This window comes from Phocoena sinus, chromosome 8 (assembly GCF_008692025.1).
Source record: "Phocoena sinus isolate mPhoSin1 chromosome 8, mPhoSin1.pri, whole genome shotgun sequence".
In the NCBI taxonomy this organism is placed as follows: domain Eukaryota; kingdom Metazoa; phylum Chordata; class Mammalia; order Artiodactyla; family Phocoenidae; genus Phocoena; species Phocoena sinus.
In genome coordinates, this window is record NC_045770.1 from 59,977,570 (window position 1) to 59,999,564 (window position 21,995).

Sequence of the window (21,995 nt, forward strand, 5' to 3'; positions counted from 1 at the left end):
TCTCTGTCTCCTCTCTTCATCCACATCCTCTGTCCCCATCTCAGGCCCCGTCTCTTCCTCGTCCTTGTCTTCATTCCCCCTCCTGAGCCATCTCCGTTGTCCCTTCCGGGATGGGACCTCGCTGGGGGCGGGGCCGAGGGACTGGATCGGAATAACTCGGTTATCAGGACGAATTGAATTAACTTCTTCACACGAGCGCCGCCGGGCCTGTTTCCCCTCCCTTCTGCGGGGCCGCAGGTGGAGAGGCCAGGGAGAGGGTCGGGACCCTACGGCTGGGCACGATGCATAGACTGAAGGTCTGGTCCGGATTGGGGCGGGATGGGGGACTCTAGGGATGGGGCCCCGCGCAGCCTGCCCTGCACATCCCGAGCTCTAAGAGGGCGGCGGCGACCCTTTGGGGTGAGGGTCGGGGGCGGCTGGGGGCGGGGCCTTGGCCGTCCAGGCCCCGCCCCGAAGAGCTCGCCCCGCCCCGCCCCCTCCTCGGGGTCCTACGCGTTAAAAGGCGCGCGGGCCGGGTTGGGCTGCACTTGCGTTGCACTGGGGCGGAGCGCGGCCGCGACGGGGCGGGCGGACTCGCGAGCTCTGAAAGCCGGCCTCGGGTCCTCGGCCCCTGGCGCTCCCACCCCTATCTTGACCCCCACCCGGCCCGGGACACCAACTCCGACCCGGCCCGGCCCGGCCCCCGCCCCCGCCCCCCGGGCCGATGGACTACTCCTACCTCAATTCGTACGACTCGTGCGTGGCGGCCATGGAGGCGTCCGCCTACGGCGACTTCGGCGCCTGCAGCCAGCCCGGCGGCTTCCAGTACAGTCCCCTGCGGCCCGCCTTCCCCGCGGCCGGGCCTCCCTGCCCCGCGCTCGGCTCCTCCAATTGCGCGCTTGGCGCTCTACGCGACCATCAGCCTGCGCCCTACTCGGCAGGTGAGCCCATCCCCGGTACAACCCTCCTTCCAAATCCTACAGCACCCCTAGCCCCTGCCCTACTCGGCTAGTGGTTGCGACTGTCCCCCACAGCCGCCACAATCTCTGCCCTAGTCAGACCCTCCAACTCCCCGCGGAATCCACAGTCCCTCGTGTAGACGGGATTCCCTAGGCAGAGTTGAGCCCCACCCTCTCCTCCTTCCCGTTCCTCTTCTCGCTGCCGTATCCCTATCCCGTGCTCTTTAGGTCAAGGAAATAGATCCCCAGTGTAGCCCCAGGCTCCTCACCAGGCCCTCCCCTGCCCATCTGCAAAGACTGACCACTAAACCTCTCCATGCCCTGTATCCTTGGAAAATGCTCTCGGGTCAGGCCAATAAGACCCCCCATCCTTATCATTCCCACCCCGCTTCATGCCCGACCCCCAGCATGGACCCCTGCGGCAGATGAGCTGCCCAGCTGGGAGCCATCAAGCCCCTACTGCCTGGTTTTGAACCCATCAGAGCCCCAGCACCATCAAGCCCCTACTGCCTGGTTTTGAACCCATCCTACCTGTGCCCAAACCCTCTTGCGCTACTGAAACCCATTCTGTGGCCATAAGAAAAGGATGCTCAGGTCATTGAGTAACTTTCATTTCCCCATGCCTCCTGGAGATTCTCCCAGCTAGAGTACTGCAGAACCCAGAAGCAGCCCCATGCAATACCCAAGCCCCCTGATCCAAGACCCAATCTGAACCTTCAACCTCGTGGAGCCTCTTAGCCACCCCATTGCTCCAGTTAGAGTTCAAGCTGCCCCACCCATTCTCCTTATCTTCTTCCTTCCTGGGAAGACCACCGGGACCCAGTAGAAGATTGGGACCTGTGTGGTGGGGAGGGATGGTGAGAGACCTGGATTTGGAGAAGTGAGAACCAGAGAGATGGAGTCAGAAACTGGAATGGGGATGGGGAGATTGGGTACTCTGGGTCATATGCAGATGGGGACTGGGGAGCTGGAAACAGGAAATGGGGAGATGGGCCCTAGAAAGATGGAGGTCTGAGATGGAGAAGATAGGGACAGATACAGAGAGATGTGAGCAGAGATGGGAAGATTGGGGTACTTGGAAGAAATGGGGAACCAGGGTTGGGGAGATGGAGATAAAAACCAGGTGATGGGGACAGGAATTATGGAGATGGGGACCAAGGAAGATTGAAAACAGAGATGAGAAAGATGGGGATAGGAATGGGGTGTTGGAGACAGGATTAGGGGAGATAGAGAACTAGGGAGATATGACAAAGATAAGGATATTGGGGATCCCTGGAGAACAGGGAGAACTAAACGGGGGCTGGAGACAAGGATGGGGAGATAGTGTCAGAAACACTGTCCGTGGGACAATGGGTACTGGGAAGGGGTAGATGGGAGACAGGGATGGGAAGAGTGAAGGGAAGGGTTGGGGCTGGTTTTTGGAGAGTTGGGAGATAGAGAGAGATGTCTGGGAGGAAGAAGAAGGCCAAAGAGAAGATGGAGGAACCTGGGAGGGGAGAAATAAGAACCCTTCTCAATGGGCACAAAGAGAAGAATGGTCCAGGAGGGGAAAGTTGCAGATAGATGTGGTTGGAGAGAGATGAAAAAGACAGGGGGACACCTGGAAGAGAATGAGATATGAGATAGGGCTGAGGAAATGAGGCCTAGGAAGGAGAGGGATGCAGGGTAGAGGCGGCCAAATTTTTACATGTCAGAGAGTCCGTGGCAGGCCTGAAAGTAGACCCGCGGTCCATGACTGGTTACTGGGGAGACACAGGATGTTGATGAGACCTGACAGACAGCTAAGGCTAGAGTGGATAGAGCAGGACCTGAAGTCAGGCCGACTGAGGGAGAAACACACTGAGGGTAGGGTCCGGTAGACTGGCGGGAGATAGAGGGAACACTGCGGAGGGCCAACGACAGGCCAGCAGCCTGGATCCGAGGATCAGATTTTGGTTCCCTCTCTGCGGCTCTTGGGCCCCAGGCCTCCCCGCGCCCCGTCCGCTTTCACCCCTGCCGGCTCCATCCAGCGATAGGGAAGCCGTTCCGTACTGAGAGGACCAAGCCGAGGGGCCAGGTCAGGGGCGGGGGATGGTGAGCGATCCCTCAGGGGCAGAACACAGCGGGCCGGGATCGGCCCCTCACATCCCCACCCTTGTTCATTTCCCCCCTCCTGCACACACCCGTAGTGCCCTACAAATTCTTCCCGGAGCCGTCGGGCCTGCATGAGAAGCGCAAGCAGCGGCGCATCCGCACCACGTTTACCAGCGCGCAGCTGAAGGAGCTGGAACGCGTCTTCGCCGAGACTCACTACCCCGACATTTACACGCGCGAGGAGCTGGCGCTCAAGATCGACCTTACCGAGGCTCGCGTGCAGGTGCGTGTTTGCGCGGAAGTGTGTGCGAGCGGAGCGGGGCCGGGAAGTTAGTGCCTGACACCTGGGGGTCCGAGGGACAGAGGGGCCTCACTCGGGCAGCGGGCGGATACAGCCCGGGGGCGGCGAACTAGGACCAGGGGCCAGTCTGCAGTCTGGAGGTGATTGGGCAGGGGAGGACCGGCAGCCCCGGGAGGCGGTGGGGCCAGGCGGGTCCTGAGGCCTTCGGAAGAACTGAGCTGTTCAGCCCCACGATTTCTCCTCAGTCTCCCGGGTAGGGCTGGGCACGCAGAGTGATGCTTGGGAAGCCAGGACGGAGGCCGAGTGGTTAGAGGGTCAGCTCCAGGTGGCCTCGGGGCCAAACGAGGCCGAGCAGTGGCGGAAAGCCAGTCAGCGCCTCCAGGTCCCCTCTTCGGCTCTGCAACGGTGAAACCTCTGAGTCTGGAAAGCCCGGGTTCAGGGTAGGCGCAGGAGCTGGGTCGGGACGGACTTTTCGTCGATCTTACAAATCTGAGTACCGATGTTCAGCTGGCACGCCTTTACTGGAGACCCTGCACAAAAGGCTCCCCGAGTGCCCTAACCCTCTCTCCACTGCCGCGGGACGCTCCGGGGGGACTCCCGGAGCTCCTTGTAGGAAAGAACTGGGGCGAGGGCTTTGGGTGATGAGGAGAGCGAAGGCGGAGTTCCCTCCGGGAGACAGAACACTGGGAGGCAGCGGGATCCGCGGGTGAGCAGATCCCAAGGGGAAGAGCCTAAGGACCTGGAGGAAGGGGCTAGTGGAGGAGGGAAGGGAGGCGAGAGACGAGGAGGGGAGGGAGGCGAGAGACGAGGAGGGCAACGAGCAGAGTGGTGGAGGGGGTCAAGACTCAGAAGGCTGGTAATAATCCTGACAAGCCCCCTCCGGAAGGAGGTCTCACCGCGCCCGCCGGCCCCGGGCTGACCGGCCCCTGTGCCCGCAGGTCTGGTTCCAGAACCGCCGGGCCAAGTTCCGCAAACAGGAGCGTGCGGCCAGCGCCAAGGGTGCGGCGGGCGCGGCGGGCGCCAAAAAGGGTGAGGCGCGCTGCTCGTCTGAGGACGACGACTCCAAGGAGTCCACGTGCAGCCCCACGCCCGACAGCACCGCGTCGCTGCCGCCGCCGCCGCCTGCGCCCGGCCTGGCCAGCCCGCGCCTGAGCCCCAGCCCGCTGCCCGCCGCCCTGGGGTCCGGACCTGGAGCCGGGCCGGGGCCACAGCCGCTCAAGGGCCCTTTGTGGGCCGGCGTGGCGGGCGGTGGGGGCGGCGGACCGGGCGCGGGCGCGGCGGAGCTGCTTAAGGCTTGGCAGCCGGCGGAACCCGGGCCAGGGCCCTTCTCGGGGGTTCTGTCTTCCTTCCACCGGAAGCCCGGCCCCTCCCTGAAGACCAATCTCTTCTAGCTGCCGGCCTCTAGAGGCTCCGGGCCTGCCGCCTGAGACGCCCCTGCCCCTCCAGGATCTGACAGAGTCCCTCCTCATCCTGGCCACCTGCCTGATGTCCCCATCTGTCCCACCCACCCCCCCACCGTGTCTGACACCTATGTGTGCCCTCCCCAGCTTTGGAGACCAAGTCAGGGCCACTCTCATCTTCACCCACCCCTACTCAGTGGAGGGGGGTACTTTTCACTGGGATGCCCTCCAGGAGAGCCCAGAACCCCTTCTAGCCTGGTTTTCTTCAGAACCGGAATCAAACAACACCTGCCCCTAACACAGTGCCCAAAGGTGACTCCTCAAACGGGGACAGCCCGGCTTCCTCCCCTGCCCCTGCAGCTGGCTGGGTCACTCAGCTTGGAGAGCAGTCTGCTGCTCCAGCCCTTGGGCCCACCCACACTGACCCCACCCGTGCAAAGGCTGGTCGTCATTGGGATAACGAGTGGCCTGAAAGGTCCCACCACCAATTTCACCCTCATGCGTCCCTTCCCATCCCCAGCCGGTCTGGCACAGAGGGCAGGCCCGTTAAATGAGTGGAGGAGATGCCAGGGCAACGGGACAGAGGGGCTTCCTCGTTCCTGTTTTTTTGTCGTTGTTGCTGTTGCTGCTCTTTTCCTTTGAAAAACCTGTAATTTATTGAGGTGAGTTTTGCTCAATCCAAATAAAACTTAATTTATTGAAGACAGCACACCGGCAACCCTTCTGAGTACCCACGATGGGGACAGGCTACCTGCAAGAGACCGGTTCCCCTTGTGACCAGCGAGGAACCCTGAGCTGCCACACAGCCCCAGGGCAGGGCGGTACAGACCAGAAGACAAATCTAAGCAAACTGGCGCTTTATGGCCAAAATTATTCCCCCCCACCTAAACCGGCCCCCATAACATTAAAGTGCCCACCCTCCCTAAGCCCATACAGAAAAGCTTAAATAAACCCTAGCCCAGTTCTTGGGCTATTCCTTCATTTCCGGACGGACACCCCCCCAGAATGGGGGTTGGGAGAGGTCCTAGCTGAGCCCCTCCACCTGTGGTTCAGGCCAGGTGGAGGGCAGCAGGAACAACGGTGAGAGTGGGGGCCCACGACGTACCCATATGGACCCCATGGCCTCCCTGGGGCTGGAGAAGGGGTCCAGGAAGGGAGGACAGCACCAGAATAACCAAGATCCTCGGTAACCACGGCAACTGACCTCCCGGGCCCTGACTCTAAAAGGTGAGGGGCAGGATGTCCTAACTAGGGCATTCCAAATGATTGGGCAGTAGGGAACGCAGATCCCCAATAAATAGGCAGAGAAGTACTGCCCCGCCCGCTCGTAACTTTTCAACTCCGGAGCTCTGGCTGGGCCTTCAAGGGCAGGTTGAGGCGCTCAGTTCTTAGCTTCGCAGTGCCACCGCGATCACTTGCTGAGCTGCAGGGTGTCCAGAAGGAGGCGCTTGTGAGCCGGGTCCTGCACCCCAGCTTCCTCCAGATCTTCTTCGGTGATGTCGCTGTACGGGTAAAAGACGCTGGGAGAAGGGCGAGGTGGTCCGGAGAGCCCGTAGCTCCGCCCACGAGGCCAGCCCCACCCCCACCCTCCCACCCCCACCCCCACCCCCACCCCCCGTCCACCTCCAGCCCCGCCCCCACCTGAGAAACTCCAGGTCGTCCCAGCCATTGTGCACCAGGCCCTCCTCATAGCGCTCCAAGCCGATGGCCCGCAGCCAGGCTCCCATGCCTGCCTCGCCCAGGCCACCAGACCGCCCGACCTGCGGGCACGGAGCCTGAGGGAATAGGGCACGTCAGAGAGAGCACTGAGGGTGCCTCACACACTGAAGGAGCTGCACACAGCCACATTCTACCGCGTGCTCTGGGGTGGGGAGAGAGGCCAGGAGCGGGGCTGATTCATATGACCTCCAACTCCTCCCCAGTGCCCAGCTCAGGGCAGAGGCAACACCACTGAGTGCTGAATGAAGTAAAAGTATACCACGACCCATGGGCAAGCACACACCGACAGCCACCCCTGGTGCACATACCTCTTCTGCCAGGTCCTCCTGAATGCTCTCTCGGATGCGAGGTGGAGGGAAGCTGAGAGGCCGGCCATAGTCCGAGGGCAGTCCCCGGGGCGGCTGCAGCTCCAGGGGTCCTGGCAGGAGCACGGAGCGGCCAGGCCCAGCAGGAGCGTAGTCCACCTCACTCAGTGTCTTGGCCATCTGCAGCACTGAGCAGGAGCGGTCATCCCCACTGGCTGCCTCCCCCAGGAAAGTGCTGGTGGGTGAGGGGCCTGGGGGCAGTGGGGGTCTTGGATGGGCCTTGGGAGGTGGTGGGCCACGGGCCTCACCCGCACTGCGGCCCCGGATCACTGGCCCTGGCAAAGGATCCAGGCTGGGGGGCAGGAAGATGGCCGAATCCGGCAGAGGTGGGGGTGGAAAGTCTGGAGGGGGTAGTGTGCCCCCAGACTCTTCATCTGATGAGCTTCCCTCTCCCACACGGGGAGGCCGGTGGCGCCCAAGCTGCGGAGCAGGCACTGTGATGGCCACTTTGTTCTTGGTGGCAGGTGGGACAGGGGCCCTGGCAGGCGAGGGTGGCTCCGGGGGCAGCAGCTGGTGTGGGACCCCTTCAAGGACGTAGTAAGCAGGGTTATTGAAGCTGTTCTTAGGTGAGGGCGCCACCACCCCTTCCAGCTCTGGAGCGCCCTCTGGCTTCAACCTGGGTTTGGGAGCAGAATAACTAAATCAGGACCCAGCAACCCAAAGGGAAGGCGGTGGGTGGGTGCAGTGGAAGGAGAACTGGACTGCGAGTCAGGAGACGTAAGCCCCTGGTCCTAGACTTGCACGTGACCTTGAGCACATCACTTTCCCTCTCTGTCCCTTGGGGTCCTCATCTCTAAAACTGGGGAGACAGGGGAGTTGAATGGATAACCCCTAAACTTCCTTGCCTTACTCGCTAAGATTCTGCAATCTTTTTTGATTTTGTAACGGTGAAAGCTGAGCATAAATGGGTGAAAACAGAGGCCAGAAGGAAGGACAATAAAAGCCTTTAATGAGAATGACCAGCCAGATTCGGAAAGCCTCTGGAGGCACCTGAGGCCGATCTACTGGGGAATTTTACTCAGGGATTCAGGTTAGTTTTACTCAAGCCTAGAGATAAAACCAAGGTGACTGATAACAGCTGAAGATGACTGAAAACACACCAGCAGTTTTTATTTACGTTCAAGTAACAATTGCATATAATTAAAAAGCAAGCCTCACTTTCCCAGAGTATGATCCACAGAATACTACAGTTGACCACTGAACAACACGGGCTTGAACTGCACAGGTCCACTCATATGCAGATTTTTTTCAGTACTGCAGCACTACATGATCTACAAGCCACAATGGTTGAACCCGTGGATGTGGAACTGCAGATATGGAAGAACTGGGGATACAGAGGGATGACTCTAAGTTATACACCCCTAACCCCTGCCATGTTCAAGGGTCAACTGTAGTGCCCCAGGATATTAATAGTTATTGCATGGAAAAGTTTCCTGGCCCATTAAGTTTGGGAAACTATATTCAACAGAGTTGAAAAAGGATTTCCTTCCTGTCCACATGCTCAGAGCTTTTGCTGATACTATTGTGCACTGGGAATACCTAAGAAAAGAATCTAGCAACAACCATTTCCCAAACTCATTTGACAACAAACCAGTTACCAGCGGGGGCATCTTGTAGGACAGTGGTCCATAGAACACCCCTAGGGAAATCCGTGCTGAGACGAAGGCCTATCCCCAAACAGAAGGCTCAGGTTAAGTGTTTACACAGAGGGAGCTGTTGCAGAAACAATTTCTAATTCTATTTTTTAAGGCAGGATTGAGAGGAAAGGCTGACTGTGCTCCCTTTGACCAGAGAGCCACACCTTCAGGAGGCCTGGCTGGCCAGTGGCCATGAGCATAGGGCCCTGGCACCTCCGGCCATGCGGCAGCAGAGCAGCCAAGCAGCAGGTGATCCCCAAGCTGGCCCTGAGAGCCACGCACAGTGATGGATAAAGTCAGGGGGTGACAGTTTCCTTCTCTCACCTGGGGGTCAAGGGCTCCTCCCGGGGAGCAGCTCGAGGTGGGGCTGGGGGCCTCCCAGTTGGTGGTGGTTTCTCTGGTTCTTCAAATAACTTGGAGAGTGGACAGGAGGCCTCTCCGGAGGCTGGCTTGCGGCTCCCTGACCTGCCAGGGGTGCACAGGGGAGGAGAGGTGAAGTAGGGGCTGACCAAGAGCCCCCGGGCACCCCTCACGTAGCACACCACACAGCCTCAACTCACCTGGGCTCCTGGCTGCCTCGGGACACAGAGGGGGCTTTGCTCTTTGCTCCTGCCTCATCCTTATCAATGCTGATCCACTCTGGGGGAGGAAGGGAAAGGAGACTCAGAGGAGACTTGGGGTCCTGCATCCCACAGACACCCCAGTGGGCTGCTAGCCCCTTCCCAGCTACTCCTTAGGGCAGGCCCACCCCCAGACGTGGCTGCAGGACTGCCAAATGTTCCAGGGATTCCAACATGCCCTCCCTGCAGCCCTGGTCCTCCCCTCCTAGACCCGTCCACACCACCCCGTCTTATGCCCCACACCCCTCCCAATGGGGCCCCCACCATAGAGTCGCTCACGGGTGCCCAGGCGCTCTGTGGGCACCCGCACCTTCATGGAGCCACGGATGTTGCCTGTCTCCTCGCCGCGGTGGGACAGGAAGGTCAGGAACTGCTGGGCCGTGCTGCCAATCATGGACTTGAGCGCCACCACGCACTCCCCTGAAGGGCAGATGGAGCAGACCAGCAGACTGCCAAGCCTTTCTAGGGCCCTGCCCGGCTTTCTGTGCCCCTTGGCCCCCCTCGACCCTCACCATAGGATTCATAGCCGTCCATGGACTTGACTGTGAGCAGGAGGTGCTGGTCCTGCAGGTACTCGATGTCAGCCAGAATGGGCTTGAGCTGGGGCGCAGAGAGGCCCAGTGAGGAACAAAGGCCCACCCACCCCCTCCTGCCACACCGCCACTCACCCCACCCTCAAGCTCGTCCATGCTCACTCCCGTCCACTCTTAGGAAAGATCCTAATCCATAAGGTAGAAGACACAGTCCTGCATGGGCCTCTCAGAGCACTTAACAGCCCTGTAATTAATTAATTTTCTGCATCAGCAATGACCAACACAGGACCTGATGTTTAGCAAAGGCTCAAGAGCTATTCATTGAATGAATGAATGAACCAGCTACAACTTGGCTCCCCCCACTCCCCTAAACAGAGCACGTGCCCTCATCTTCACTCACGCCCACCCCACAAACAAGCCTGTGCTGCCGGTCTGCCCGCCCTCCCAGGCAGGCTCCAGGTGGCGCTCTGCTGCACCTCCCTCTCTGTGTCCTCACCCACAAGCCTCACCGTGGGCAGCTGGCGTGAGGACCACTGCACCTTGAGGAAGTTGATGTTGTCACTGCTCTGGGCATCATTTTCGAAGCTCTTCTTGTACTCTGGGTGGGGGTGGGGGACACCCAACTGAGCGCCACCTCTCAGCTTCCCTTCTCTCTAACTAGAGGGCTGACCACTCTGGGCACCTCGGGCCTCCCATACCCTGTGGCCCACACCCAGCCCTGGGCCCCGCCTCTGACCCTCCAGGCAGGTGGAGTAGAACTCAATGAAGAACTTGGTGCGGCTGGCCGTCTTCACAATGGCCTCGATGCTCTCAAACTCGATGTAGGCCTGGTCTGAGGTCTTTGAGAGCCCTGAGGGGCAAAGGGAGGAATATAGACAGGAGGGCTGAGAGGGTGGCAGAAGGAATGGGACAGAGAGACTGAGTGCTGGGACAGGGAATCAGCAGCCCTGGCAGAGCAGGAGGGAAGGCCAGGAGGGGCCTCCTCCGTCCCAAGCAACCAGTAGCGAGACCCCAAAGCCCAGACCTGGGACTGGGACAAACAGACAACCCAAGATGAGAGACTATCTGAGAGAGGACCAGGGACCAGAATGCCTGCAGGATATGCCCGCCGACAACCCACCACACCACCAGGCACACTCGGGTACTTAAGTGGCCCCAGGCAGATAGACACACGTACATGTTTACGTTCACACGCTCTTGGGCATGTACCTCCTGTGATGACCCAGGCAACACAGACACCCTCACACATCACATATTCAGAAACATTCCTACACGTACATGTAAACACCCAAACACATACACACACACACACACACACACACACACACACACACACACACACACACACATTTAGATGTATTCAAAGCTATGCACATCCCCAGGCTAGCACCTGCAGCCACCCAGATGGACGCCACACCCACAAGCACATCCAGAATAGCCACCTTTCTTGGAGATGAACTGAGAGGTAACTCCAACCTCAAATGTCCCAAACACGGGGGAGTGGTCGCTGGTGACGATGTCATCTGTGCAACCTGGGGAGGGGAGTAGGAATGAGGGCTCAGGGGAAATCTCCTTATTCTCTGCTGGCACTTCCCAAAGCTGAGGCAGAGTTGGGTCAGTGACCACCCAGGATCACCCATCACCCTGTCTGGGAGGCTCTGACCATAGGAATTGCAGATGATGTGGGTCTCGGGATAGGACTTCCAGAGAATCCGGTCACACCATGAAGGCACGTTGGTCCGGACCTGGGGCAGGGGATGGCAGCATGGTCAGAGGTCAGCTGGGGCCCCACCACAGTGGCCCCAGCGCCCACCTCCTTCCTTGGATCCTCACAACATGCAGGAGCACCCCAGCGGCCCCAAAAGGGGCACAGAAGCTGGAGCGGTAAGTGCAGAGGCCTGGACCCTTGACCCCACACACACTCTTGATTCACTGCAGCCCTGGGGGGTCTCCCCAGGTCCAGCTCCTTCTCTTCACTCACCCCAGTTGGCTTCTGCTTGTGCCAGGCGTATGTGTCACGGGAACCCCGCTCATAGCGGTAGGTGGGTGGGAAGGAGATCTCCTCCTCACCTAGGGAAGGCGGGGGGGATGGAGGAGTCAGGGCCCGGAAGACCCAGGGATACCACAAGGATCCTGGCCCTCAGGGACCCCCTGCCGGGCCCACTCACTGAATCGAAGAAAAACCTTGTGCTTTTCCCGCTCCAGGTTGAGCTGGTCCACCCTGAGCAGGGGCTCAAACTCCTTCCTGCTGATGTAGTTCAGGATCTCCTGGGGTGGGGACACAAAGGCTGGAGACTTTCCCCCTTGAGCCAAAGCCAGAGGTGAGAGCCCACCTGGCCCCCAGCCCAGCCTCCCTACCAGCCACCTGCTGGGCCCTGCTCACACCTGTATATCCATGTCAAGGCGGTAGTTGAGGTCCCCGAACCAGAAGAGGTGAGTGAAACGCAGAGAGATGTCAAAGGCACTGAGCTGCCGGTCACCCAGCGAGAGCAGCCGCAGGATGTCCAGGTAGTTCTGGTTCCGTCTACAGTGGGGGGGTGGGGGGAGGCCTCCAGGGTCAGGTGTCAGGGACAGGCATGAAGGTAAGACATCTCTGGCTGGGGTCAGGGATGGGCCAGGGATCAGGATCCCTGGGGACAGAGGAAGGAACTGGGGACAAGGTCAAAGTCAGGGAGAGACAGAGGGGTCCTGAGTTGAGGTAAGGAAGAAGGGGGCCTTGGGGGACAGGGATGTAGGATGTACTGTAGACTAGGATATGGGAGAGGGAATAGGTCTTTGGCAAAGAGAGGATGAGGCTAAAGAGACAGTTGAGAAAGTGCCCCCTCACCGGGCAGTCTTCTCATTTCCCGAGGTGAGGTGGCAATTCACAAAGCCAAACGAGGTGCCATTGAACATGAAGGAGACACCCACGGCCCCCTTGTTTCCTGTCAGGGCAACAGAAGAAGGCCTGAGTCACCCCCAGTGGGCTCTCGACTCCCCTCTGCCTGTCTAAGTAGCAGTGGGAAGATCCTCCCAACTTCCCCACATACCATGAGGCAGGCAGGCCCCTGCACACACACCCACGCCTTCCCGGGGGTCCACACGGGGCACATGCAGCCCCATCTGGATGGCCTGGGTCTGTCGGCATGTGTGAACAGAGAGCCCCTGGAGATCACAGGGGACCCCAATGGTGAAGCTGCAAGAACCTGCAGCTTCTGAGCAGAATCTATCCTGAGGGACCACTGGACTGCAAATAGGGAGACCTGGGCACTATGCCAGATGCTGGGCTCTACCACGTACTAGCTGTGTGACCTTGGACAGCTCACTTGACCACTCTGGGCCTGAGTTTTATCATCTAAGAAATGGAGGTAATTATCCTGGCCCTGCCTTCCTGGTGGGGCTGGAAGAGATTTAGAATACGAACATGCTTTGCAAAGTTCAAAGAGTTCTATAGATGGGAAAGCTGAGACTACCCAAAAGGGGGAGACCCTGGACCCTGGGCTGGAGAGGAAGCAAGAAGCGTGGACAGAGGGACCCCACCCTCCCTACTCACCCAGGGTATTGGCGATGCCAGTCTTCACACTGGATGTACTGACGTGGCTGATGCGGTTCTCATGCTCTGGCTTGACCAGCACAGCCACCTTGATGTTCCACAGTGACTGCATGGCAATCTGGGGAAGGGGTGCGGGGTCACCCCTGCCCCGAGCTGGGCCACTGTCCACATCTCCCCCACCCCGCCCAGCCCATACTACAGACTGTTCTGGAAGTCACAAAATAGGAAGGGCTGCCACCCCTTTTTCCTGAGGGACCAGAGAGAAAAAGCCCTTCCCATAGCATAAAGGACTCCAGTTAAACTTCCTAAAGGATATGCCCAGGGACCAGAGGGAGAGCTCTCCAGGGTCGTGCGTGAGGTCAAGCAGGATAGTTGGGGGCAGTGTGTGAGGAGGCGGGCTGGACAAGAGGATGACCCTCACCGGGCGGTAATCCAGATCTGTGAGCTCCTTGAGGCTCCCGCGGAGCAGGTCCAGCCACTCGCGGTCGCCCACCGAGTTCTCCTGGGTCCCAAAAACATAGATGTCATGGGGTATGGTCACCGTGACCTCATCCAGGGTCTTCCCCAGACCCTTCGATGTGAACCAAGATGTCACAGTTTTTGGAGGTGGCACACTTCCTGGAGGGCGAGTGGATGCAGGTGGTCAGGCCCCTGCATGGGGCCCTTCCTCTCTCCCACCCCAGCCCCCGCACGGGCCTGACCCATGTTCCAGGTGCCTATGAAGACGGAGATCATGTCGGGCTCGTCCTGCTTGGAGTGCTTATTCTTCATGAGCTGCAGCAGCTGGCAGAAGGCCTCCCGCTTCTGGGGGGACAGCAGCCAGTCAGGGGCAGGTGGGTGGCCAGGAAACCCCCTTCCACGGGGACACCCTGCTAGGTGGCAGGTCCAGGAGGAGACGGACATACCTCTCTGGCTCACCACCATACACCCACTCCTCAAGCATACAACAGGTACTCAGTAAACGTTCACTGAATGAATATTTGAATCCACCCTCAGGCTGCCCACTCTCAGTATACACACTCTCTGCTCCGTCAGAACTGCCCCCACCACGAGGGATGGCATGCCTACATCATGTGTTCCCTCTCTTCCCATCCAGTAGGGACTCCTGCAGCCCCCAGTGGCCTGGCCCACCCGCTGCTCACCCGGGCGCTGACAAAGATGAAGTCCTTGCGCTGTGTCCGGTCCTTCTCTTTCTCAAACACGACGCCCAACTTGTTCTGGACCCGCTGGGACTTAATGAGCTGGCGGACTAGGGGATGGAGGATGGGTCACACCAGCCTGTGCCCTGAGGCCCAGGGGCCCACCCCACCCCCCATCCCAGGGTGGGCCCTGGCTCACTGCGGTCATGCGTGAAGGTCGTCCAGTCCTCCTGTGAGTCCCGCTGTCTACGCAGTAGCACCAGCCGCCCACCCTCCACGTCCACACTCAGCGTGAACTTCTGTGACTTCCCAGTCTTGGTCAGGTCACCCAGGGTCACATCCAGCTTCACCTACAGGCCAGGAGGTGGAGGGGCTGCTGAAAAGACCTGGGGGCAGGCAGCACCCCCTTCACCTCCACCCACTCTTTGCCCTGTGAGGTTCCCCCCCGCCCCCCACCATGTACCTCAAAGGCCTGCACGGGGATGGTCTTGGTCTTACGTGTGGATGGCTGCAGCGGGGTCGGGGGTGCTGTGGAACTCATGTCCTGTAGGGCCTTCAGGGCCTGGAGGGGGCAAGGACAGGGCAAGGTTAGGAGCCTTGCTGAGGGCTGGGGCGGGGAGGGACACGGCTGATGTGGGGCTCAGTGCTAAACTACAGATTCAGGGTTCAGATCAGTTAGAGCAACGCAAGTGGCCAGGGACCGGTGAGTGGGTCAGGGATCAGAGGTCAGGGGTCGGGGTACCTTCTTCTGGATGCCTGACAGGAAGTCCTTTAGCACTGACAGCTTTAGCACCAGGCTCTCTAGTTCCTGCTCCCCAGTCTGTGGTGGGTTCTGCAGGGAGAAAGAATGAGGCTCGTCCGTGAGGCCACCAAGCAGGAGGCACCCCACTCAGCGCCAGAACATGAACCCACTCCCCAGAGGTCTCTCCACAATCCCACCTGCTGCTGCAAAAGGCGGGTCACCATGGGCGAGCTCTGCTGGTCAAACACCTTGGACAGGATCTCCAGGCCCGACAGGACCTTGTCCACCTCACTATGGGAAACATCAGGTCAGAACTCCCCACCCCGACCCAAGTATAGGGAAGAGGGGCTGAGTGTGTAGCTTCAGCCACCACCGAGAGGATACAAGGGTTCAGGCGAGGAAAAGTCAGGAGGCAATAGCTGGTTCCTGGTTCAGGGCCAGAGGTCAAAGGTCAGGGCAGTTGTGTAGCAAGGCAGCAGGAGAGGACAGGTGAGAGGTAAGGGTGCAGCGCGTGGAGCTGGATGTCCCAGGTACCTGTGCAGCCTCCGGCATGAGGTGGCAAGGGTGCGGGTGAGGTGCGGCAGGTTGCTGGCTCCACCCCGCACAGCCTCCAGATCCAGCCCGTAGCTACCCTTCAGGTACTCGTGCGAGACAGTGCTCAGCCCATTGGGAGCACTTCAGGAGGGGTTAAGAAGTCAGTGGAGGCCCCGCTGACCCTGTCCCAGCAACCCCACCCCATTCCTAAAGGAGACGGTACAGGTGGCAGTCATAGTACGACAGGCCAGGGTGTCTGCCTCTGGGGCTGAGACAGGGTGGGGGTCCCTGGGGCGGGCTGGGGGCTTAAAGGTCTTCCCACCTTCGGTGAGGACACAGTTCTCAGCAGAGAAGAAAGGGACTTCCTGCTCAGGAGGGGGCTGGGCTCTCACCTCTCAGCAGCCGGAGTCGTGGGGGTCTCAGGGGCTGGCAAGAGGCTGCTGGGCCCGAGGGGGGCAGAAATGCTGGTAGAGCCAGAGCGCGGGGGCAGTGGGGGCTTCTCATCCTCCCCATCTGTGGACAGGGGCCAGTGGGCAGTGGTGTGAGCCCCCTGCCCTCAGTGAAGTACGGGGGACACGATGGCTGTCAGAGACTTGCGTGGAAAGGGGTAAAGGGCCCAGGCACCATGGAGAGTGGCAGCGGGCTTCAGGGGAGTCAGGCTGAGAAGATGGGTTGGGAAGTCGCAGGTAATGGCCGGGGATGGGGGCAGGGAAGGCATTCGTACATCGCACCCGGGCAGCACCTGAGGCATCGCGGTCATCCGGCAGGTCTGGCTCTCGCTCCCGCTCCACAGGCAGAAGCAGGGCACACACCAGGCCCTGGTTGGGCTGGGCGTACAGGCCGATGAGCTCCCCCAGGGTCTGGAAGCGGCGCACAGGCACACCCTGCGAGGTCTGCAGGCAAGAGTGGGAGAAGCGTCAATCAGCTGGTCCCAAACCTTAGGCTGGAATCAAGGTCAGGGGTCAGGGTCTAAGCTCCTACCTGCACGGCCAGGAAATCTTCTCCATCAGGGAGAATTCGATATGTGTGCACATGCTTCTGATACCTGACAGTAGAGCAGGGGATCAGAATCTGTCACCCCCAGGCTGGGGTCTAAATCCCAAGACCCCGTTTCCTCCTACCAGCGGGCTCAGCCCCCAGGCCCCTCGTCTAGGTTTCCTTAAAGCTGTTTGCCCAGGCTGCACAGGGTTAATGGTGGGGCCAGGCCCCTCTATCCTGCTAGTGCCAAGCAGAACAGGAATGCCCAGACCCACCCACCCCCACCCCAGGCCTACATACACTCCACACCCACTGTAGAGCCCCAGAAGCATCAGGCAGCTCTTTTGTGGCCTCCACAGCTGTCTAAACAGACCCTCTGGGCTTTGGTACCAGTCTGGGCCCCCCGCCAGAGTAAGAGTCCTCAGAGGCCTGGGTAACCCGTCTGCATGCATGGGTGACGTGCTATCACACGTGTGCCTGCTGCCTGTGTTTACACTGGTGTCTGGCTCTGCTGGAGTCAGGTGTGTCTGGAGTAGTTTTGCTGGAGGGGTGTGAGGATATCATTCTAGGGCTTTCTCCCCCCTTCCCCAGACACCAGGAAATTGGGATGACCCATGGGGGCCCTCTATGGGAGAGGTGGGCCTCTAGGAGCCCCAAGCTAAGGAGGGGCAAGAGGGGTGCTGACAGATGGTAGCAACAGCTGAGCAGGTGACAGCTGAGCCTGGCCTGGATGGTACAGGCTGCACTCAATGGGGGTGGAGGATCCCTCTGCAGCCGCACCTCAGGGCAGGCTTGCAAAGGGGGTCACCTAGGCCGTGTGTGTTGGAGGTGGGTATTACTAGAGAGGACCAAATGCCTATTTGAGGAGACTCTACACCCTAGCCACAGGGCCATCCTCTCCCCTCAGGTAAGCCCCATCCAGGGGCTCTCCTGACCACTGGGCACAAACTGTGTGGCTATCTGTGTGTGACTGGGTGTGTTGGTTTTTGGACTGTGGGTCTGTGTTTGTAAGAGTAATAGCATTCCATTAACTGAGTCCTGTCTCTGTGACAAGTCAGGTACTCAACGTCCTACAGACGTGATCTCATTTAATCCTCACGTTTTAAGGCAGATATTATTATTATCCTTCTTCTCCAGAAGAGGAAACTGAGGCGCAAGGAAGAAAAGTGATTTGCCTAAGGTCACAGAGCAAGTAAAAGGTAAGTAAAAGGCAGAGCTGGCATTTAAAGTCAGGATGGAGGCCAGGACCTGTATCCTGGCCTGCTGGCTGATTGACTGCGCTTGCTGGGGCAGGGCTGTGTCCTGAATGTTTCCCCTGTATGCGTGGGTGGCATATACAGGTAAGCAAGTATGTTTCTGATCACCCACTCCCAGGTTCCTGAGATGCAGGGAGTAACCAGAGTCAGCCGGTAAAGCTGAAGCCCTCACACACAGACAGCCCCTCACCCCACCCATCCCCTCCCCTGGCAATGGAGACAGGACTTTTCCCTCCTGGGACAATAATGTTCCCATCCAGACACAGGCCCAGCTGTCCCCCTCCCACTCAACAGCTGACCTAGCACCTGCCTCCCTCCCCTCCCTAATTAGGGGGTACGCCTCAGAGAGGGTTGGCATGCAGGACTCTAGGTTATTCATCTGCCTAGGCTGTCTCTCTTCAGTCCCCTATTGGGCCTCAGATATGGGACATAAGCTGAAACTTAAGGGACCCCTTCCTCTTCAGGTCCACTGCCTAGACCAGGGTTGTTCAACCCTCAGCACCACTGACATTTTGGACTACATAATTCTTTGTGGTGAGGGACAGTACTGTGCATTGTCGGATGGTTTAGCAGCAACCCTGGCTTCTACCCACTAGGAGCCAATAGTACGATCCCAGTTGTGACAACCAAAAATGTCTCCAGACATTGCCAAACGTCCCCTGAGGGGTAAAATCAACCCCAATTGAGAACCACTGGCCTAGGCCAGTGTACGCCTAAAGATGTGAGGAGAACGGAAGGGAAAGAGACACAGGGATAGGGACTTGGGAGGGCTCACGGGCCTGAGGAGGAACATAACTAGGTCTAAACAAAGCAGCCCCACCACTTCCCACTCACCACCTCCACTCCAGAGGCCTACAGGAGCCCACCCAATGTCAGATTCTGGGGCTCAGGGGGGCAGCTCAGGAAGAAGACTCCAAAACTGAAAGTGCAAACTCACCCAACACCACGGCCATGCATGGCAGATGGGTACAAGCACAAAACCAGGCCCACTCAGAGAGCTGCCAAGTCTAGCCCCACGCTCAGCACCCATAGCTCAGGGCTAGGGCAGCAGGGTCCCAGAGCCAGGGCACACATGCTCACTCACTGATTCATGAAATAATGACATGGAGCCATACTGCCTCACTCCCCTGCTCAACACCACCCTGTCCCCAGCCGCAGTCATACATACCCAGGCAGGCCCCAGCCTCAGTCCCGGGGCACAGAAAAGCCCCCTAAGGAAGCTGCTGGGCATCCCCACACACCCCATTAGTTCCTCTGGCCCCAACTCCCACTCAGACACCCAATCCCTACATAAACAGAAGTGCACACAACCGTGGGATGCACATCCTCACCCCTGCCTGGAGGATGCCTGAGGGGGTCTGCCAGAGACTCCCTACACTTTCCCCAATTACAGCGACCCTGGGCCGCAGGACCCCGCATACTCTGCCCTCAGTGCCGCAGCAAGTGCCCCCAGACACACAGCAGGAAGGAAGTGCTCCCGGCATCCTTCCTCAGGCCCAGCAGAAAGCCAAGGCCCCCACTGTGGCGGGCGCAGGCGTCCCACTGTCCCGGGCCCTCCCCACAGCACTCAACGAAGCCCGGGCCGTGCCCCCGCCCGCCGGGAGCCTCGGCCCCACTCACAGGACGCAGAGCGCGAAGGCTCCCGCCACGCTCTCGCTGTCTCGGACCAGGAAGCTGCCATCGCGGCCTGCCCGGGCCAGCAGCTCCTCGGCGGCGGCGCGGCTCAGGTCGCGGTGGTACCAGGCGGGGGCCGGGCTGCCCAGAGCGGCCCCAGGCCCGGCGCCCCCTGGGCCCGGCGCCCCGCACGCCGAGGCCATGGCCAGCGCAGGGTTCAGCGCCGCCCGCGCCCACCGCCCCGCGCCATCCGCCCTGGGACGCTCGGCGCTGACGCTGGGACCGGGCCCGGGTACCGGGGCTGGGGACCGAGCCTGATGATCCGCTGGCGGGACCGAGCCGGGGATCGGGGCTCCGTGCTCCGCCGCGCTTGCCGCCCGGGTTTGCCGCGCAGCCGCCGCCGCCAGCAGCGCCGGCCTCAACTTGAAGAGAAAGAAAAGTTTGTTCAGAGGCGGCGGGGGAGGGGCAGGAGCGGAGCGCAGTGCCGGGCGGCCGGCCCCCACCCCCACCGCTCGGCCCAAGGCCCGTCCCGCCCCTGCCCTCACCCTCTTCCCCGCGGGGAAGCTGCCCTCTGCATTCCCGCAGGAGCCGGGACCCCCCAAACCCCAGGGGAGGCCGGCCTCCCAAACCCCACAATGATCCTGCCCAGCCATCACCACCCGGAGAAGATCCAGCTCCTAACGCCCGCCTCCAAGCCCAAGTCAACCCATCCTGCGCCCCGACACTTTGGGATTCCCGATCCCCTCCCCCTCCTTTCAATACTCACAATTATATGACCCCCAACTCCCATAAACGTCTGATTCCACCCCCAAATCCTTTCCATTCGGCGCCCCTAGACACTCGTAGGATCGAGTTACCAAAATCCCCGAAGGATCCCATGATGAACCAACCTCCTGCCGTCTCTCTCCCCATCATCCCCAACTCCCGTGAAATCCAGCCCCTACTTAGACCTGAACCCCCAAACTCCACTGGGTCCCAATCCCGCGTGGGGGATCCCCCACAAACCCCCAGAGGAGGTCCAGTGTCCTCGAATCCCCATGCACCGTCCCTGGCAGCCCCTCTCAGCCCCGGCAGAGCCCTTCCCCCCTCTCGGCCAAGTTCCCTGGCACCATCCCCCATACCCGCAGGCCCCGGCCTTGAGGGGTTCAGCAGCCCGAGGTCAGGCCTTTCCTTGCCCATCTAGAAGAAAGTTCCCTCAAATCCCCGGGCTCCCGACCTCTCCCCAGAGCCCCGGCCGCCGTACTCAGACCCCCACCTCCTGGGCTGCTCCGATGCCCCCTTCCCCGGGGAAGCAGCCCTGTACTCTCAGCGGCCACTTAAGATGGCCATCCTCTGCCGCCGCACCCCCCCACCTCGCCTTCCGCCCCGCCCGCCGCCCCGCCCCCGCGGCTCTCCGCCGAGCCGGGGGTAGAACCCGCGCGCTGCCTCGCCCGGCCCAGTGCCTTGATTCCGGAGCCGCTAACCAGCCGATTGACCTCGGGCGAGTCACGGCGCCTCTCAGAGCCTCGCCTTCCGGCTCTGTAAAATGGGGATAACTTTATGAGGGCAGACTCAATAGGACTGTTCTTGTAAAGCTCTCCGCACGGGGCCTGGCATTCAGTGGGCGCTCCCGAACAGCGGCTATTTTTATTATTAATTAAGGAGTAACGAAGGTGACAGCTGTGTAAACTGTAAAGCGAGGCAATGGAACGAACGAGTATTATTAGCACCCGCCCCCACCCCAGCTACTCCCTCCAAGTCAACAAACTCGAGCCTCTGTGGGCGGGACGCGGAGCCAGGAGCGCCCTAGACCAGGCTCGCTCCGACAACCCCCGGCCCCTTCCCCTCCCACAAGGGGCGGTAGGGCCCCTGGGCCTCCCGGAAAGGGGGCGGGGTCCTTAGGGGGGTCTGGCCCGCCCCTCCCCACAAAAAGACCTAGCCGTTGGCGGCGTCTCCTGGGAGTCCGCTTCCTGCCCCGCCCCTCCGCCCCCTGGATCCTTAAAGGCGCAGGCCTCCAGCCTGGCTCCCATTGCTGCCAACTCTTAGGCCGCTGTCGGAGGATCTCCTTTAACCTGCGAGAGAACTTTCACTTTGCTAAATTGAACCTGTGTCTGGGTCAGTTCCGACGAGCTCCTTTCTCTGTTTCAAATGTGCATTGACTTCACCCAGCTGGAGCAAAGCCTGGGACGTGGAGCGGGGTCCGTGGGGCCTTCCAGACTAGGTAAATGTAGTGACTGAGACTCACCCACACGGTAAACAGCGTCTCAGGACCCCTCCAGCAACCCAATAACTCGTCCTCCAATCTGTGGCCAGCTTCCCCTATCAGTCACCTCTTGGTATGAGGCGGCGGGAGAGACCTGGACTACGAGTCTTCATTTCTGGGTTCTCGTCCTAGCTTGATGACACCTCCTGCCTGGCGTTCTCACACAGGTACCTGCGCCTCTCTGACGATAACTGCGGTTGGGATGTGGAGACAAAGGCTTCCCCAGGGGGAAAGGGGAAGGGGGAGACCCTGAGATATAAACTCAGGCCCAGTTCCTGGGGGCTGTGCAACGACAGAGCAATCCTCTAGGAGAGGCATATCTACCAACCCTGGAGGGGACAAAGGTGCCGGAGAAGTTCCTGCCCCTGGGAA

At 60.1% G+C, this 21,995-nt stretch overlaps 2 protein-coding genes and 1 long non-coding RNA gene across 6 annotated transcripts in view; 2 read left to right on the top strand and 1 right to left on the bottom strand.

Annotated features, from left to right (window-relative positions):
- The first annotated feature begins 703 nt into the window (after window positions 1-703).
- On the top strand, window positions 704-4,703 carry PHOX2A (paired like homeobox 2A). The gene is made up of 3 exons (XM_032641433.1): window positions 704-920; window positions 3,107-3,294; window positions 4,251-4,703. Exons 1-3 carry the CDS (start codon window positions 704-706, stop codon window positions 4,701-4,703), a joined length of 858 nt encoding a protein of 285 aa, XP_032497324.1.
- Window positions 4,704-5,379: 676 nt separating this feature from the next.
- On the bottom strand, window positions 5,380-20,725 carry INPPL1 (inositol polyphosphate phosphatase like 1). Of its 4 annotated transcripts, none has more exons than XM_032640656.1 (29): window positions 20,637-20,725; window positions 19,388-19,803; window positions 16,515-16,578; window positions 16,276-16,426; window positions 15,926-16,046; window positions 15,534-15,674; window positions 15,197-15,290; window positions 15,000-15,089; window positions 14,721-14,819; window positions 14,457-14,607; window positions 14,261-14,367; window positions 13,820-13,922; window positions 13,540-13,736; window positions 13,119-13,236; window positions 12,414-12,510; window positions 11,972-12,110; window positions 11,755-11,854; window positions 11,568-11,656; window positions 11,250-11,331; window positions 11,029-11,118; window positions 10,323-10,436; window positions 10,096-10,184; window positions 9,566-9,653; window positions 9,318-9,473; window positions 8,994-9,072; window positions 8,758-8,898; window positions 6,740-7,412; window positions 6,354-6,487; window positions 5,380-6,214 (listed from the first exon to the last, which is right to left on the bottom strand). In XM_032640656.1, the coding sequence occupies exons 2-29, from the start codon at window positions 19,582-19,584 to the stop codon at window positions 6,124-6,126; spliced, it is 3,795 nt and encodes a 1,264-aa protein (XP_032496547.1). In that variant the 5' UTR covers window positions 19,585-19,803; window positions 20,637-20,725; the 3' UTR covers window positions 5,380-6,123. The 4 variants fall into 4 exon arrangements, 3 of the variants coding, with proteins under 3 accessions (XP_032496547.1, XP_032496546.1, XP_032496548.1); XR_004351133.1 differs by having other exon boundaries at window positions 5,390-6,214; window positions 9,364-9,473; XM_032640655.1 differs by having other exon boundaries at window positions 5,390-6,232.
- Window positions 20,726-21,353: 628 nt separating this feature from the next.
- LOC116757474 overlaps window positions 21,354-21,995 on the top strand; it is a 65,092-nt gene continuing 64,450 nt past the window's right edge. The window contains exon 1 of the long non-coding RNA XR_004350982.1: window positions 21,354-21,790. This is a non-coding gene — a long non-coding RNA (uncharacterized LOC116757474). The remainder of the gene's footprint in view (window positions 21,791-21,995) is intronic.